Source organism: Rhamphochromis longiceps, linkage group LG7 (genome assembly GCF_057381845.1).
Source record: "Rhamphochromis longiceps isolate RC_006_pf linkage group LG7, R_longiceps_female_GT1.1, whole genome shotgun sequence".
Lineage (NCBI taxonomy): Eukaryota > Metazoa > Chordata > Actinopteri > Cichliformes > Cichlidae > Rhamphochromis > Rhamphochromis longiceps.
In genome coordinates, this window is record NC_140563.1 from 50,078,857 (window position 1) to 50,097,529 (window position 18,673).

An 18,673-nucleotide genomic window follows, 5' to 3' on the forward strand; every position below is an offset into this window, starting at 1 on the left:
ATCTTATCTTATGTTCTAGTGGGTCCTGTTGTGGCTCTAATGTGAAAGAGGATATAATGTAATATAATATAATATGATATAATATAATATAATATAATAAATTTACCCTACCGCCTACTGGTGTTGGCCAGAGGGGCCGATGGCGCGATATGGCAGCCTGGCTTCTGTCAGTCTGCCCCAGGGCAGCTGTGGCTACAACCGTAGCTGCCTCCACCAGTGTGTGAATGTGAGAGTGAATGAATAGTGGCATTGTAAAGCACTTTGGGTGCCTTGAAAAGCGCTATATCAATCCACTCCATTATTATTGTTATTATTATTAAATTACTTACGAGTTTAATTTGTCAGCAACTTTCTGCCAGCCCTCTCTCCTTGCTTTTGCAGCCTTTGCAGTGTTCCCTTGCGTTTTAATTAAACTCTGAAACTCCTGAAATCCCTCACTCAAGAGTTCTTGCTCTGCTGCCGAAAAATACTGAGCGCGCTCCTTCGACATTTTCGCCGACCAATCAGAGGGTTGCCGATCAATGTTTCTACTATCGATGCATAGCCCCTGTTAAGCCACCCAGTGATCTCACATTACTTCATCCAGCTATACTAATCGTCAACAACAGGTGTGTTCGAAGAACCGGAATAGCGAGCTCAAAGTTAGCGCGATGATTTGATCTTGGATGTAGTAAGCGAGGTACGAAGAACGGACCCCTGGATCACCTGTTGAGAAAGAAAAAAGAAAACAAGCAGAAGAAAAAAAAAGAGCAACATAATAAACAACATCATGATGATCTACACTCAACAAAAATATAAACGCAACACCTTTGTTACTGCTCCCATTCCCCATGGGATGGACGTAGAGACCTAAAATTCATTCCAGATACACAATATAACCATCCCTCCCAAACAGTGGTCACAAATCAGTCCAAATGTGTGGTAGTGGGCACATCTGCTATATTGAGATAATCCATCCCACCTCACAGGTGTGCCACATCAGGATGCTGATCTGACATCATGAGTAGTGCACAGGTGTACCTCAGACTGCCCACAACAAAAGGCCACCCTGGAATGTGCAGTTTTTTGCGCTATTGGGGGTCTGGGGACCCAGAACCGGTCAGTATCTGGTGTGACCACCATTTGCCTCATGCAGTGCAACACATCGTTGCATGGAGTCTATCAGATTGTCAATTGTGGCCTGTGGAATGTTGGTCCACTCCACTTCAATGGCTGTGCGAGGTTGTTGGATATTCGTGGGAACTGGTACACGCTGTCGTATACGCCGGTCAAGCACATCCCGAACATGCTCAATGGGTGACATGTCCGGTGAGTATGCTGGCCATGCAAGAACTGGGACATTCTCAGCTGCCATCTGCCCTGAACAATGTGAACCATGATTCATCCGTGAAGCGCACACCTCTCCAACGTGCCAGACGCCATCGAATGTGAGCATTTGCCCACACAAGTCTGTTACGGCGACGAGCTGGAGTCAGGTCAAGACACCGATGAGGACGGCAGGCATGCAGTTGAGCGTCCCTGAGATGGTTTCTGACAGTTTGTGCAGAAATTGTTTGGTTGTGCAAACCAATTGTTCCAGCAGCTGTCTGGGTGGCTGGTCTCAGACGATCTTGGAGGTGAACCTGCTGGATGTGGAGGTCCTGGGCTGGTGTGGTTACACGAGGTCTGCGGTTGTGAGGCCGGTTGGATGTGCTGCCATATTCTCTGAAACGCTGTGGAGACGGCTTATGGTTGAGAAATGAACATTCAATGCACGGGCGACAGATCTGGTTGACATTCCTGCTGTCAGCATGCCAATTGCACGCTCCCTCATTGCTTGTGGCATCTGTGGCATTTTGCTGTGAGACAAAACTGCACATTCCAGGGTGGCCTTTTGTTGTGGGCAGTCTGAGGTACACCTGTGCACTACTCATGATGTCAGATCAGCATCCTGATGTGGCACACCTGTGAGGTGGGATGGATTATCTCAATATAGCAGATGTGCCCACTACCACACATTTGGACTGATTTGTGACCACTGTTTGGGAGGGATGGTTATATTGTGTATCTGGAATGAATTTTAGGTCTCTACGTCCATCCCATGGGGAATGGGAGCAGTAACAAAGGTGTTGCGTTTATATTTTTGTTGAGTGTATGTGAATATAACAGTAAATACTAAATATTAAACATTATTGTGCAGCACGTAAGATCGACAGTGCACAGTGTGCTTTGAGGTAGGAGCCAAAAAGGGTGTAGTTTGTGTGTGTGAGCTCCCGTGTGTACACCTGTGAGCATGGACGCGCTTGTATAAAAAGGTTCCTTCATGTAAAGATCTGTTAGAGGGTGTGGGGGGGCCACAGCCCCGTCCTCCAGGGCATGAAGCAGGTATGGAGGAGATCAAGACTCCAGACATCCAGAGGCCCTCAGAGCACAAGAGACCAAGGAAGACCAACAGAGGGGCAGCTGCACGATATCCCAGAAAGAGCTGAGGAGAACCCCAGATGAGGGGTCACTCAGCAGCCGCGGAGCAGAAGCCAGGGGGGGTTGCAGTGCCAAGAGGCCGGGGGCACCCCACCCCCGAAGTGGCCCGAGTGAGCCCCAGGCTCCAAGCCCCGACAAGCAGCCACCAGGAGTGAGCCGGTGTGTACCTGGACGCCCACCCCCGGACACAAAGAACCACCAACGCACCGATGTTTGAGGGCGTCTGCCACTGGCAGGGGGAGTGGTGGGGAGAGATAGGCCTCCATACCTTGGAGGACCTGGGATGTCCCTAGAGAGGTGGCGTCTGATACCCAACCTGACATATAGACACAGACATACAGGCACACACAGATACAGACATCCATTCCCACCCTCATGCTCTCATATGCAATACATAAAACGATAATATCTAATCAATAAACTTGCACATACCTCACATTCCTATGGAAACAAAGCCCATAAAAAGCACACTGTAGCTCTTCTAGTTTGGTCTCGAGCCTGTGGTTGAATGGTGAAACTGTCTGGATATTATTTTCCCCCACTATATTACAAAACAGCGGGACATAAAGTGGCAGCATGATGTGTACCGCAGTTTCTCATTCTCCAGCTTTTTGCTGAACTATAGTATGCAATGGAAGATGAACACAAGGGAGGAAGTAACAAATCTTTAGCACTTTACTGCTTCATTGCAACTGAATCTGAGGCAAAATAAGAAAAAAATGTTTTTTTATCGCCTAGAACATTTGAGCTTTCTTCAAATACACCCAGCAAATCAGGAAAGATCAGGAGTCAAAGGGGCAGCAGCACGTTGAGGAGACAGAACCATTCTGACATGCACAAGGGTCGAAGATGTCTAATGACTCCCAGGTGTCTGTGTTTTGCAGTACCCCTCCTCTTCCTCCGCCTCCCTCTCTCGCTCACATACACCAATAACAAGCTGTCAGCTTCACGTCACAGTCAGAGGTGCCCTTGAATAAAGACAAAATGTCAGTCTCTTTATTCAAGGGCACGTCTGACTGTGAGGTGACCTTGGCTGAAGAGAAAATGTCAATCTCACCTCTCTCCCCCTTGGTGCATGTTTTCCCATCTTCTTCCAGGAAGTAGCCTTTCTCACACTCACACCTGTAGCTCCCCACAGAGTTAATGCAGATCTGAGAGCATGCAGTCATGTTTTTGTCTGCGCATTCATTGATGTCTGCATCATGCGGTGACAAGAGGGAGATAAAAGAAAGACAAAGTGTCACTTCGGGTCACTTAGGTTTTACTGACAAGCACAACCTCATGATAATTTAAAGAAATATATATAAAAAATATTCATCGTAAGGTATTTTGTCTTTGTACAAAAGGAGCACAGGCTTCTTTTAAATGACCGTTAAGATCAAATAATCAAACATTATTTTAAAAGATGACACTGATTAATATGTATGTGGTGTACCCACCCAGACAATAGGGCTTCTCTCGCCTTCTGTGACGCTCACGGTCATAGCGATAGCCGGGGTAACAGGTACACACCACTCTGCCGAAATGATCGGTACACTGCTGCTCACAGGGGGCGCCGGCGCATACGTCATAGTCTGGACATAAATGAAGCGCTTTGTCAGTATGAGCAAGAAAACAGAAACTGAGCATCTCAGATCCATCTACCATTAAGTTTTTATTATTACATATTATAAGACTAAAGACTGGATGGGTTTGGGAAGAATTCCCAAAATAATCAGAGAAGCACAGGAGAGATATCCAGTTTCATACCTTCAGGAATGCACTGGCCCAGAACAAACTTAAAGCCCTTGCAACACTTCTTTCTGTAAAATATCAAAGGAACATGTGCATAAGAAGACAAATTCACTACTTTAATACACAAAGGTGTATTTACATAAAATATACAGTACTGTGAGAATATACAGAAATGAGCTCCTCTTTTTCTCTTTGTATTTTGCTTCCAAGGAACCAGACTTACAATTCTTTTAAGTGATCTTGAGCAACACTTCTTCAGGTCGAAAAATGCTTTTCCGCTCATGTTCAGTCCACTCCTTGTACCCGAACATTTTCAGAGGAATGTTTTCGGTGTGTTAAGCCTAACACTGACCTATGAATAATTAAAGTATTACAAAAGGCCCCTAACATGCAGGGATGAACCAATGTTTTCTCTACAGATAACAAAAATATTAACAAAGAACAACATTTAAACTGTACCTTTGGGCACTTTAGCAACCTGTCCCAAAAGATATAATTTGTCCCTTTCCTTAGCTGAATCGACAACAAATGCCAAAGATAGCACAGTCTGACGGGTATAAAATACTGTAGTACTTCAGCACCAATAAAACAATTACTTAAATGGAATGCTTATTGACCCTCTTAACACTGACCTATGAATCACTGAAACATAAAAAAGGCTCTTAACTTACAGGATGAACCAGTGTTGTTTTTACACATAACAGAAAACTTAGCAAAGAGCCAATTTCAAATTGTATCTTTGTTACTAGTCTGTTGTAAGAACACATAATTTGTTTCCATTTCTTTAGCTGATTGAATCCATGAAACTCCCAAAGATAACACAGTTTGACAGACATACAATAGTATTTTTTGCACAATCAAGTTGATTCCCAAAGAGCTATTAGCTGAAACGCTGCCATATTGTAGCATAATGTACAGTGTGGACTTAAAAAAGTGGACAACTGGAGAACAAAAGAAGATGTGGCAGGCCTTAAAAATGATTTACAGCAGATGAACAGTATCTAAAAGTCATGTCCTTAAGAAATAGGAAAAAATCCAGAAAACACAAGACACAGGTCCTGAGAGACACGTCAGGTCCTTCAGTTGATCCATCTACTGTTGACTAAAGCCTCATTAGAAATGGTCTCAGTGTAAGGGTGGCTGTTGAGAACCCATTCCCCCAGGGAGATGGGGAGAAAAGGCTGAGGTATGCCAAATTACCCAAGAACTAGACTGAAAATCATCGGTAACAGGTCTGATGGAAAGATGGATCCAAGTGTAAGATTTCTGGGTCATAAATATATGGAAGACATCAGGAAAGAGGTAAAACAGTCATTTTCTATAGCCATCTGCTTGGCACTCTGTCATGTTTAGGACTGCAACAGCGATCTTGTGAATGCTGATGGAACGTGTTGACAACACTATTTAAAAGCATCTGATTGGCGACACCTTCATTTTTCAGCAAAATTATCCCAAACACACTGCCAGTGCAGTAAAAGCATACCTGGAAAAAAAAACACACACAAGGAGCACTGTCAGTCATTGATTAGCCTCCTCAGAGCACAGGCCTCAGACTTATTACAGCAATGTGGGATCATCTTGACAGAGAATGAAACAAAAAGGCAGCCAACATCCAAAGGAGACATTTGAATGTCCTTTAAGAAGCTGGGAGAACTATTCCTGAAGACTGCTTAAAGAAATTAGAAGAAAGCTCGCTAAGAGACTTCAGGCTGTGTTGAAGAATGAAGGTGGTCATACCAAACACTGACTTTCAAGCTTTTAAGAAAAGTAAAAACTAAACTGTTCCAATATTTCAGGCTGTTTATATGAACGTGTTTGAAGAAATCTAAAACTAATTTTGTTATGCACGCACATGCACACATAACCACACACACATAACCACACACACACACACACACACACACACACACACACACACACACACACAACCACACACACACACACACACACACACAAACAGCTGTAGGCAGATCTCGTTGCTGTGTCTGTTTCTGCATGTTTGCTCAGGTCTAATTACACTTCTTTGAATTTCAACATAATTCAGAGGACTGTAAGTTGACTATGGTAGTTTTTTATTTTAAAAAAACATTTGTGACTCTTCAGGTTTCCACAGGAGGAAATTAACCTGCAAAAACCAGATTTGAACCCTTACCTCAAACTTAACACTTTAACTCATGCACAAGTGATTATCATACAAAAGGAACACTCACCACTCAAGAGATTCTTAATGGGGAAAGAGCAGGCCATGTGTAACGCATCTATGTATAAATTCAAATATGGTGCACTGATGTATTTTTCACTGAGTACATATGATTTGCTGGGTTGTTGAATTGAGTGCAGTGATTCTGAACATCAGAGAGAGGGGTTTTAGCACATAAATGAGGTACTGGTCAGTTCCTGAAATCAGTCAAGATGACCACCATTGTTGATCTGCATAGTATGAAACATACTGACTGAGGAACAGATCTATGCATGTACCACACACACACACACACACACACACACACACACACACACACACACTGGACGCTGTCACAGAAGCGCTGATTAAGACAACTGGCAACTTCAAGAGCTGCTACTCTTATTAATCTTTCCTTGTCATATTTGTACTGTAAATCAGTTTGTAAAGCAGGTATGAAATTATTGTACAGAAAACAAGCAGATCTGTGCACATCTGTCTTTCAATTTATGTTGATTGCATCCCAGCATACTGAATGTTGGGAGAAGCTTGGATTTAGACACCCCGAGAGAGTAGATCTGAGGATGGCTTCCTGCGTGACCCAATATCGCATGTCGTAATAACATCCCCCTGAGGGCAGAAGGCACTTATAGCAAATAACCAGCTTAGCAAAATAACCAGGGTTAGCTGAACAATCATGAGAAAACAAACATCTATGTCCGTCTCCAAAGGATCACGAAAGAGGCAACAGCATCCCATGGAAACTGGATCCCAAGCTGTGTTCAAGTTCATTTTTACTGAGCTGCATCTTTTGTTTTATTAAATTAGCATCCAGGGAAATGCTGATTATCTCTATCATTTTATACCTCTCCGTACTGTCTCTCATTATATTATTAAATAAACATGTGTAATTGCACTGGTATTTGGTTTCCTTGCTGATAAAAAAGCACTTTAAACACAACTAAGTATTATCTGACATTTTCCATTTTTACAAATTGGCTAAATGTAAATTACTGATTTATTATGACACCACTTGGTTAAACATTTGTATTTTGACATGTGTGGACACAAAAACTAAGAGATAAAGGGTGATGGTAAAGACATGACCTGTCTAAAAGTTAAAACAACATGCTTTGTAAAGACATGGGATGATAGATGCTTGGGTTTAAGGTTGGTGCACTAAGGCTATAAAATACCCTCAAACTATCCACATGATTTATTTCCTGATTGTGAAAAATCTGCCACAACTCCTTAATGGAAGTCCTCAGAGATAAATGGATAATACATGACAACAAAAAATGTACATGCCATATAGTGAAGTACATGCTCAAAAACGAATGCACTGTGTTGATATTACTGCTCATTTCTGTCAAATTCCTACATTGTGTAGTGGTTAGGGTTGTAGCTAGTGTTTGTAGTCTACACAAGTGTAACACTGAAGCGCTGAAGTGCTGGGATTAAGTGTGATGACAGATACCTTAACTGTTATAAATGCAGCATGTACCAAGACAACTCCTGATTCACCAAAAACTATTTAGCAATTTACCTCTGCTCCTCTAACACTGTTTAATAGCAGAAAATGCTCTTATCCTAATCACGCTCCACACTTGGGGAGAGTCAGGGATCACGACATGAATGCTTCTTTGCTCTCTTACCAACAACAACTATTAAGGAGTTTGTGCACGGCCACTTAACCACAAAGCACTTTATGATTCAGCACACAAAACAAAACCCCGCCGAGTTTTGACGCACAGAGCCTTGGCACTTTTCGCAACAACAGCTTCTCTCCCCTGCAAGCCTGCCGTTCGCTCATGTGCTTCATGCAAATCGGCAAACAAATTTGAAACACATGTGGATTTCATTCATATTCATGAGTGAAAGAACAAGGGAGAAAGATTTCCCAGGTGCATTCATGCCACTTTTCTACAAGAATATCAGGGAGTCACAGGCCTGCACACGCACAATGCCCGCATGTTGTGACTGACACTTGATTTCACACACACTAGACTGTGAAAACCTGCACTTATTCAGAGTGATCAGGACAACACACAGCCTGTTTGTTTTGTCACCTGTGCCTTTTTCTTCACCACAAGGTTATTTAAATGTGCTAGTAATGCATATCTTCTTACAGGGGGGCCCCTGAAATCTAGACATAAACTAGTCTGACCTCAGTTACCCGAGGTGAACCATAAGCACTCTAATTACCTTATAAACAGAAGCCCTTCCCTGAACCAACACGGTGCACCCAGCTTGGCCTGGCAGTGCCTTGTGACACACTAATTCACCACAGCACACAGAAGCATCAACTTCAACATTTGGATACAGCAAGAAGTTCGAAAAATAAATCGATCATCGCTTTACAAAAAAGGAAAAATAGCAAACTGAATGGTAACACACTCACACACAAACACACAGCTGTGAGACAACACATGCACTCTGCTCCATGGAGGCTTATTTGTCTAACATTGCTGCCAGTGATTCTGCATTCCTCACAAGAGAAGAGGTTTCTTAAAGTGAAGAGGATGCAGCTTCTGTACTCAGATTAGCCTGATCGTGCTAAAAAGAGTGGGACATAAACGAAACCACCGTTATGACCATATAATGACTACCAGGATTTTCTGTTTTTCTTGGACTTGTGTTTATATTAATTAAAGTCTCGGTAGCTTGAAGAGACAAAACAAACAAACTGAAGACACTGATGACATTTTCAATAGTGGAGCTTGTTGAGTATTGCAGCATCGACAGCGATCAACTCGAAGGAAAATGACGACGGAGGCAAAAATGTCCTTAATATTTTGGGAACTTTATTCCTCATTAACACGCGGCAAAACTTTTCTCATGGGTGCCATTTTCGTTGTGGTATACTTTTTTTTTTCTTAGGGGCGTGATGACGCAGCATCCGTGCTCTTACAATGAAACAGTGCCTCCTTGTGGTGGCAACTAAAATACTGTCTCTGTTAAACCACAGTAACCATAATGCAGTTAAACACTGTACAACATGAGTACACACAATGAATATCTTAACACCCCCTCTTGTACTCAGGTTGCTGGAATCAAAGAAAAGTTGTACAATAAACGATAAACAGTTGTACAATCTCTACCACACTTCCTTTTTTCTTTTTCTCTCCTTTTTTCTTTTAAGCACCAAACATAACGTTAGCAAACTTAGCAAGTTTTAGCTTAGAAACAGGTTTGGTCATAACATCTGCAACCATTTCTTCAGTGGTGCAATATAACAGACACATTTTCTCTTCATTTACAATGGACCTTACAAAATGATATTTAATGTCCACATGTTTGCACCTCTGTCGGCTCACAGGGTTTTTAGCCAGGGCAATTGTTCCCTGATTGTCCTCGTACACTATTGTTTGAGTGTAGCTGTAGTCATCTATACCTTTCAAAAGCTGTTCTAAATATATACACTCTTGCATTGTGGAAGCCAGAGCCATATACTCTGCTTCACAGGTAGAGAGCGCCACAGTGGGCTGTTTCTTGGTCTTCCATGAAACTAAAGAACTGTTGTTACATAGACGTACACAGTAACCAGTAGTGCTGCGTCTGTCGGCAGTGTCACCTGCCCAGTCAGCATCACTGTAGGCCACTAGACCCAAATTTTCATCTGTGTTTCTTCTAAAACACAACTTCTTATCTTTGGACCCTTTGAGATATCTCAACACGTTTCACAGTTCCCCACTGTTCTTCTGTAGGCTCATGGAAATGTTGCGATAACTTGCTTACCACAAAACTCAGGTCAGGACGGGTACCTGATGCAAGGTATATAAGACTGCCTACAGCCTCTCTATACATCCTCACATCTCTTATCTTAGTAGCACCTTCTGTGTAACACAACTTCTGATCACAGGGAGTTCCTCTGGGTTTACAGTTCTGCATGTTAAACCTCATCAGTATCTTGTTGACATAGGTTTCTTGTGACATTGTTACACATCCATCAGACTGAGTGAAATCAATACCCAGAAAATGCTTAAGTCTGCCCAAGTCTTTCATCTTAAATTTGACTGAAAGCATTTCTTTCGCATCCTTCATTACCTTTTCATTGCCAGCAGCAATTATCAGGTCGTCCACCCAGATGATCATAATCACCTTACCATCTTTTGTCTCTTTGGTATAAACACAGTGGTCTGCTGGGTTTTGCCTGAAACTGTTCGCTGTTAGGTATTCATGCAAGATCCTATTCCAGTTACGACCAGATTGTTTTAACCCATACAAGGATTTTTGTAATCTACAGACTAGCCCTTCTCCCTCTTCATAACCTTCTGGCTGATCAATGTAGATTTCATAATCAATGGGAGCGTGTAAATATGCTATCTTCACATCCATTTGATGGAGTAACAGGCTCTCCTGCGCTGCTTTCTGTAACAAAACTCTTATGCTGGTTAAGTTGGCTGTTGGTGAGAATGTCTCTCCATAATCTATCCCCAACTGTTGGCTGTAACCTTTGGCTACGAACCTTGCCTTGTATCGGTCGTTTCCCTCAATGTCACTCTTAACGGAATAAACCCACTTCCCCCCCACTGTTTTCTTTCCCTTTGGCAAAGTGGTTAGGGTAAAAGTGTCATTTTCCCGTAACGAGTGAATTTCTTCATCCATGGCTTTGATCCAGTTCTTTGAGTTAGCTGATTCTATGGCTTCCTTAAATGTGTTTGGGACACCACACACTGCCCTGTAGCAGTAGTCTATGGTAGAGATGGACCGATCCGATATTACGTATCGGTATCGGTCCGATACTGACCTAAATTACTGGATCGGATATCGGAGAAAAATAAAAAATGTAATCCGATCCATTAAATATCACGAAAGCACCTCACAAAACTTGCAACACGCCGTAACTCACCTCAGAACGTTAGCACGTCGGAGCAGTATGCATCACGTGATAGAGCGGCTGTGGCATGCGGGACCTGTGGTCTGGATAGCATTTGGAGCTTCGCTAGCAACCCGGCATTTCATCTCCGACAAAGTTATCCCCGAGAGAAGTAAAGCAAGTGTGTAAGTCCATCTCTGAATGTTTGTAAAGCATTCCTGCGTTAAGCTTAACGAGCGACTGCCTCTCGCTCTCCGGCTGCTACTTCAATCGTGAAACTGCTTAAATGATCAGCTGATCGGCTTTTCTGTCGCGAGTCCGTCTTTGTTTTTGGCCCACTTTGCACCAGAAAGAGGAAACCAGCGGCTGAACAACAGCAGCACGTTTAAGCTTGATAAGCTGTTGTTAGAATTTATTTAATATTACTTTCTACACCAGGATCGTTTTCTACGTAGCTGACGCTGGTAACTGTGCAGGGGCGGATCTAGCAAAGTTTAGCCAGGGGGGCCGATAGGGCATTAACTGGGAAAAGGGGGCACAAAGACATACTTTTCTTTCTTATTCTCATTTAAAATGTCTAGCTTTTAATAAATAATTATCTGACACACAAAGTTTTAATTTGATGTAAAATGAATAGAAGTCAATTACTGTATATAGTAACTATTAAGTCTAATATATATACCCTAGTAAGCTATAGTACTTTTTCCTTTGGGAAGGTACCATCTGTGCAGTCTGCAATTTTGTTGAAGAAAGATGTTGAATCTATTTAATATTTCTTGAAAAATAATTGATTTCTGTGCATTTTTTTTTTCCACACTGCATCAAATTAAGGTTGATTACGTCGATTAAGCATCATGAGGTGGAGGGTGAGGGGTGGTTCCCTATTTTTTATTTATTTATTTTTGTTATTGCTGGGAGTTGGAACCCTATTAGTTAGGTTGCTTAATATTTACGCTAAGTACTCTTTAAAATACCAGAATAGGGAGGATGGTGTAGGTTTAAGTTTATTAGATTGATCAGTATTGCTGAACTATGAAATATTTTTTTTGTATACAGGTATAACAGAATAGCTTTAGTGTAGTTGTTGTTTTAAACTTGAGTATGAACTTGCAGACTTGCAAAATGCAGCAAGATATTTTAAAAAACAGTTTTGTTGATTAAAAAACACTATATCGGATTCATATCGGTATCGGCAGATATCCAAATTTATGATATCGTATCGGACATAAAAAAGTGGTATCGTGCCATCTCTAGTCTATGGTAGTGTGGATCTCATCGCCGCCACTGTTGGCAGCTACAAAGTCATTTAAATGTCCCGGTTTTCTTCTCTCCCTAAGAGGATACCTTTTGTTGACAAATCCATCACTTGTCACATTTGTCTCTTTTCGTTCACGCTCATCAGGTATACCACTTTGTGGACTTGTGTCTGTCACAATAGGTTCTGGAACCTCATTGTCCTTGTCACCTTTCTCTGAAGGTCTGTTAGCCATAGGCTGTCTTACTCTGCTACAGTCATCATTTAGTTCTCCCTCATCTGTCTGTGTTTGTCTTTCTACATTTACTTTGCTCACAAACTTAACAAGTCTATGTTTCTGAACTTTCTCAGTTTCAGGGTGGTAAACTAAGTAGGCGGGACTGTTCTTATCATAACCTACAAAGAAACCTTGGTCACATTTTGAATCAAGTTTCCCCTTGTCCTGTTTGTATGCATAGCACACAGACCCAAATTTCTGCATTTTTGACAAGTCTGGCTTTTTACCTGTCAGCATTTGGTAGGGTGTTTTCCCTGTTCGCTTACTAAAGCATCTGTTCCGTGTTACAGCAGCAGTTTGAATGGCATAGTTCCATAGGCATTTCGGTAGCTGACTCTCAATTAGCATGCACTTGCCCATCTCGAAAAGAGTACGCCACCCCCTCTCGGCTGTACCGTTCTGATGGGGTGAGTACGGGGCTGATGTCTCATGCTTAATGCCATTTTTCCTTAACAGGGTTTGGAAATCTCTGCATGTGAACTCTGTCCCATTGTCTGATCTAATGCATTTTACGTTGCCATATGGTGCAACATCCGCTAGAAATTTCTCTGCTGCCTGCACTGTATCAGTTTTCGTCTTCAGGAAATATACAAACACTGAGTTTGAATAATCATCAGTGAATGACTGCACATATTTGTACCCATCAATAGATTCAGTGGCTATCGGACCTGCTAAATCTGTGTGTACCATTTGTAAAGGAGCCTTTGCTCTTGTATCCGGATCTCTGTTTCGGGTTTGTGCAAACTTTCCCTGGATACACACATCCTTTTCAGGTCTATCGGTTCTCCCCTTAATCTGCATACCGTTAACCACACCTTGCAATCTTACTACATCTTCATAGTTGCAATGACCTAATATCTCATGCCATGCCTGTATGTCATGACAGGTGTTACACTTATCATTACCCTCAACTTCAGTCTGCAAATAGTACAACTTGCCATACACATGAATGTTAAAGTTAGTACCGTCTTTGTGGGTCAACGTGTCCTGCCCTTGTTTAAAGGTGACTGTTGCTCCTAATGCAGTGGCTGACTTTACAGAGAATATGTTCTGGGGGTATGATGGAATAAACAGCGCATCTTTCAGCATTGCTTTGCATCGCTGGCCTGTATTGTCAATCAGGAACACCTCTGCGTCCCCCCTCTGTTGGGCGACGCCTCTGCACTGGGTACCGTCTGCCAGTTCTACGCTGTGTGACTCCGCTCTGAACGCGTCGTCGAAGCTCTTGAACTTGGCGATGCTGTTAATGATGTGTGAGGTAGCCCCAGTGTCCACCAACAGGCCTTTCTCCTCAATGCTGTACGCTGACTGCTGGACTTTGATGTCTACGCCCTTAATCCTGAAGGCATAATCTGGCGTTTCTGCTTTGGATCCGTTGCCGCTCTCATCTGCGACCTTCCGCGCGCCATCTTGTTTGTCTTTATGTCTACATGTGGTATCACTGTGTGTGCTGCTTTTGCAATGACTGCACCACGTCCTCCGTCTGCACACTTTTGCTCGGTGGCCTTTTAGTCCACACTTGAAACACACAATGTCCACATCGCTCTTGTATCTGCATTGTGCGCTGGATCTCGTGTGCTCACGCCCGGTTCTTCCTCCTGTTTTCATTACGTTGTCGCTACACTCGGATGCGCTTGACTTTTCAGTGTCTTCGAAACTCCGTAGCTTTGTTTTGAACTCAGCAAATGTCATATCGTCTTTATCGTGAGTAACGTGTATTGCAAATGGCTTAAAACTTTCAGGTAGACCTTTTAAAACCATAGCAATCAATAATCCATCACCTAAAGTCTCACCCGCATTGCGCAGTGCTGTAATGGCGGCCTCTGCTCTGATGACATAGTCTGTGACAGTCTCTTCCCTCTTTTTCTGAAGCGATGATAGCGTGGTGTACAGGTTGATGATTCGGGGCTTCCCCTTTCCAGCGTAGTAGTCCCTCAATATTTCTAATGCTCTTCTCCCATTATCAGGGGCATCTCTCATAATCAGTGAGAGGCTTTTATCGTCCAAAAATTGGATTAACTCGGCGTAAGCGTCAGCGTTCTTCTTACCGTCTGCTGCTACTTCAGCCTCACTGTTCGGTTCCTTCAGAACAGTGGCTTTTAATCCCAACAAGTGCAAATATCCTAGCACCTTAGTTTCCCAAAGTTCATATCTGGTCTCATCTCCGTCAAACATGAGTCGAGGCAGCCTGCTTGCTCCTCGTTGATCCATGTTGCTATTTAGCCGTTAGCCCGCTATCCGTTGTGGCTCCGGATCTTCATGAGAAAAAACTCTTCTTCGAGTCGGCCCTGGGCCCATAACCTGTTGAGTATTGCAGCATCGACAGCGATCAACTCGAAGGAAAATGACGACGGAGGCAAAAATGTCCTTAATATTTTGGGAACTTTATTCCTCATTAACACGCGGCAAAACTTTTCTCATGGGTGCCATTTTCGTTGTGGTATACTTTTTTTTTTTCTTAGGGGCGTGATGACGCAGCATCCGTGCTCTTACAATGAAACAGTGCCTCCTTGTGGTGGCAACTAAAATACTGTCTCTGTTAAACCACAGTAACCATAATGCAGTTAAACACTGTACAACATGAGTACACACAATGAATATCTTAACAGAGCTTTTACAAATGACTCATAAATAAATAAAAGGATGGCTACAATCATAAAAACAAAAGAACACGCTAACAGAAACATATCATTAATATACAAATGCATATAACCATCCACAACAAAACTTATTTCATCATCTACCCCATTTGACAGACTTCTGATGCAGCTATGGTTTGTTCTATGAGGTTCTTCCTAATTAGTTTAGATTTTTAGGCAAAGCTTCAGAGTAGAATAAAAATATTATGACTGTGGATGTGGGTTGTGAGTCTGATTGTGAGTAAGGTTACCTTACACCTTGACCTTCCAGAGACTCTCTGTACTTTGAAAACATTTGGTGATAAAACACCGATCTACAGTTTCTACATTAGAAACTAAAATGATCTAAAAAAAGGCAGAATTTCAGGTCTGAACTCAACACGAAACACAAAACAAAACAGACTTTATTGATTGTTTATATTTCCACTCTTTTCAGATCTTTCACACATTGACCAGTTGAATATGTATATATTATTTACACGTGTAATTTGACATCTGTGAAGGTAGTGTACATAGGTAAGGTAAACTACATAGGTTAGTGTAATTTGTTCATCGATGTTGTGTTTTCATGTATTTCTATTTGTTATTTGACCTGCCCAGGGACTGTTAAATTAAGTTAAATCTGGTACAATGCATCGTTTTCCTTAGGAGATTAATGTTTTTTGTATATGGTCCCAGACAACTAAAGAGGGAAAATTAAATGGAGTGAACGTGAGTGGCTGCCAAAGAATAGCTGATATGCTGGTTATTCTGACAATAACTTTCCCCAGCCCGCTGAGTCCGTATCTGATGATCAGTCTCAAAGGCCTCTGATAATTTGCCACGCTAACTGAACCTTCAGACTATTTATTCTCTCTGGATCGCAGACATTTTTCCATTTTTTCTCCTTTTACCTCACTCTTTGGCACTTTGGCACAGTCCTTTCAATTTCTAGTTTCTTTGAATTCTCTTCACTTTTTACTTGTTTCATTGCACCACATCACCGCCATCAGCACCGTCTATTCGCCTCACAGTCTGCATGAACGTGCTATGTGTCGTGAGATGCTAGTGTAAATACAACAGGACCTCCTGTTTATACTGCAATTAATCTGGTGTGAGCTTTAGTCAACTGATTGTTGTGGAAAACCTGCAACACAGGACTTTGCGTGGTTGCACAAAACTAGGGCTGAACGATTATGGAAAATAATCTAATTGCGATTTTTTGCCCCAATATTGCGATTGCGATGCGATATGCGATTATTTTTTAAGGTATTTGTCTTCTGTATTATTAAACAAAGACAAGCAATACATCATATAGTATGGCCAATACTATATTACATTAATTTTAAACTGTTCTTTCCTGGAAGACAGACCTCTGTTATGATGACATGAGGTGATGCATGAATTGATGACTGACATTTTTATTTAACTTCTTCAATCACAACAGTATATTTGAACATACACAATAGTTTATTTTTAGCTTACAAACATCTGAGCATAAAGTGCTGACAAGGAACCCTGGTGTAAACATTAAAATGAAAGTCAGTACAATGTGCAGATTGCAGAAATATACATAAAAAAAATCAGTGGCTTTACCACACTCAGTTTTTCGACATCTGTGAACTACTAGACAGTCATTCAATTAAAAAATAATATTAAATAAATAAAACTAATAAATAAAAAATACACACATCTTACTGATCTCTGCAGTCAGTAACATTACACATAAAGTGCAAACATAATAGCAATTGTATAAACACACACACAAACACGCCTTTAAAGTTTAAAGGCGTGAAATTGGACGATCTAGCCTTCTGAATCAGAAGGCTAGTTCTGATTAGCGTCACCGCTGTCTCGGTGAAGTTTAATAAACTCGGCCGTCTGCTTCTTGCTATCTAAAATATAACCAGACACTGGTGTAAATTCTCGACTGTCTCATACTTCTGTTTAATAAGTTTTCTGTTTGACGTTTAGTCAGCTGTGTGAAAACCAAGGAGGAACCCATCCGGGGGATTAATAAAGTTTTATTTTATCTAATCTAATAACTTTAATCTCAGCCAAACCGATTTACTCACGAACAAACAAAACACTGAAAAAAGCCCAACAATAACATTTTTAGGTTGTCTAAGTGACTTATATATTACGTTTAACCCGAGCAGCGAAACTCCGCGGTGATCTGAAAATGATGTCCCGGGAGTTGTGCCGTTCTCGGCCGCATCAGTAACCCTCGAGCTCCCGGCTAGCTGTCGAGCTGGTGGGTAGCAGACGCCTCTGAAAACGTCGAAGCACTTTTGCAAATATGGGATATCTTGATAAACCGAGCAGATATTTGATGTTTACACAACTACTTTCTCGCCTGAAAATATGTTAAAAGTTTATTTTGTGACCCAGAAAGATTAGTATGAGTAATTTTAAAACTTAGTAGCGGCCGCCATTGCTGGAAACTGGAGTTTGGCTGGGCCGCGCTATGAATTCTGGGATATGGTAGTAATTTGGACAGCCTTCGGCGCGTCGCTGTGACGTAATCGGTCTACAAATGCGGCCTCAGGAGGATGCAGCCCATGAATTGTATAATATAATCGCAGTATAATCGCAGCCTTTGCGGTTAGAAAATTGCACTTGATCATGTCGCGATATTATCGCAAATGCGATATATCGTTCAGCCCTACACAAAACCATCTGTTAAATCAGACGTTTCCTCATCAACAGTACCTCTGCCCAAATTCTTTTTCAGTCTTTCAGTCTCATGTTTGGACCGCAAGAGCTTCCTCTTGCAGTTCTTTCAGAAATATTCTCCTGCAGCCGCCAGTTTCTAATCTAGATCCCAAACACAGACCTCTGAAATGTTCACAAAGCAACTGTTCTGCAGACATATTACATGCTTAGTATTCCATGCCGTTCATTAACAGCTCACTTTCACCTTTACTGCAGGATCCTCTGCTGTTTAGCAGAATTTTCAAGCTCTAGCCGATATCATCACTCCCTCACTCAGCTATCAGATGCTTTAAAAATAAGCTATAATAAGAAGTTTCCAGTGAGCACTAATTTAACAGTAAGTGTAGGGGTTGTTGAAGTGTTCTGCAAAGACACCAAACTGAGGAACTTGTCCAAGTGTTTAACCCTTATCTTGAAAAACCAGACTTGAGTGAATGATTGTGACATGACAAGAGTAATAATTCTCACAAATTAGCAGTCAGAGGTAGTGACATGAATGTTATGAATGACATCTTTTGTTAATATTAATGTTACTGAGGTAAACTCTAAGAAATGTGTGAGGGTCAGAACTGGAGCAGTAATGGGTCACATTTCTTTGGATCAAGCTGACAGTACT

The 18,673-nt window shown here is 41.8% G+C and overlaps 1 protein-coding gene across 3 annotated transcripts in view; it reads right to left on the reverse strand.

Annotated features, from left to right (window-relative positions):
- Positions 1-18,673, reverse strand: part of ccbe1 (collagen and calcium binding EGF domains 1) — a 55,413-nt gene that overhangs the window by 16,160 nt on the left and 20,580 nt on the right. For all 3 annotated transcript variants that reach the window (XM_085414095.1, XM_085414096.1, XM_085414094.1), the window contains 3 exons: positions 4,210-4,262; positions 3,900-4,034; positions 3,518-3,655 (listed from right to left, as the gene is read on the reverse strand). In XM_085414095.1, the coding sequence (XP_085270221.1) occupies positions 3,518-3,655; positions 3,900-4,034; positions 4,210-4,262 (326 nt within the window). The remainder of the gene's footprint in view (positions 1-3,517; positions 3,656-3,899; positions 4,035-4,209; positions 4,263-18,673) is intronic.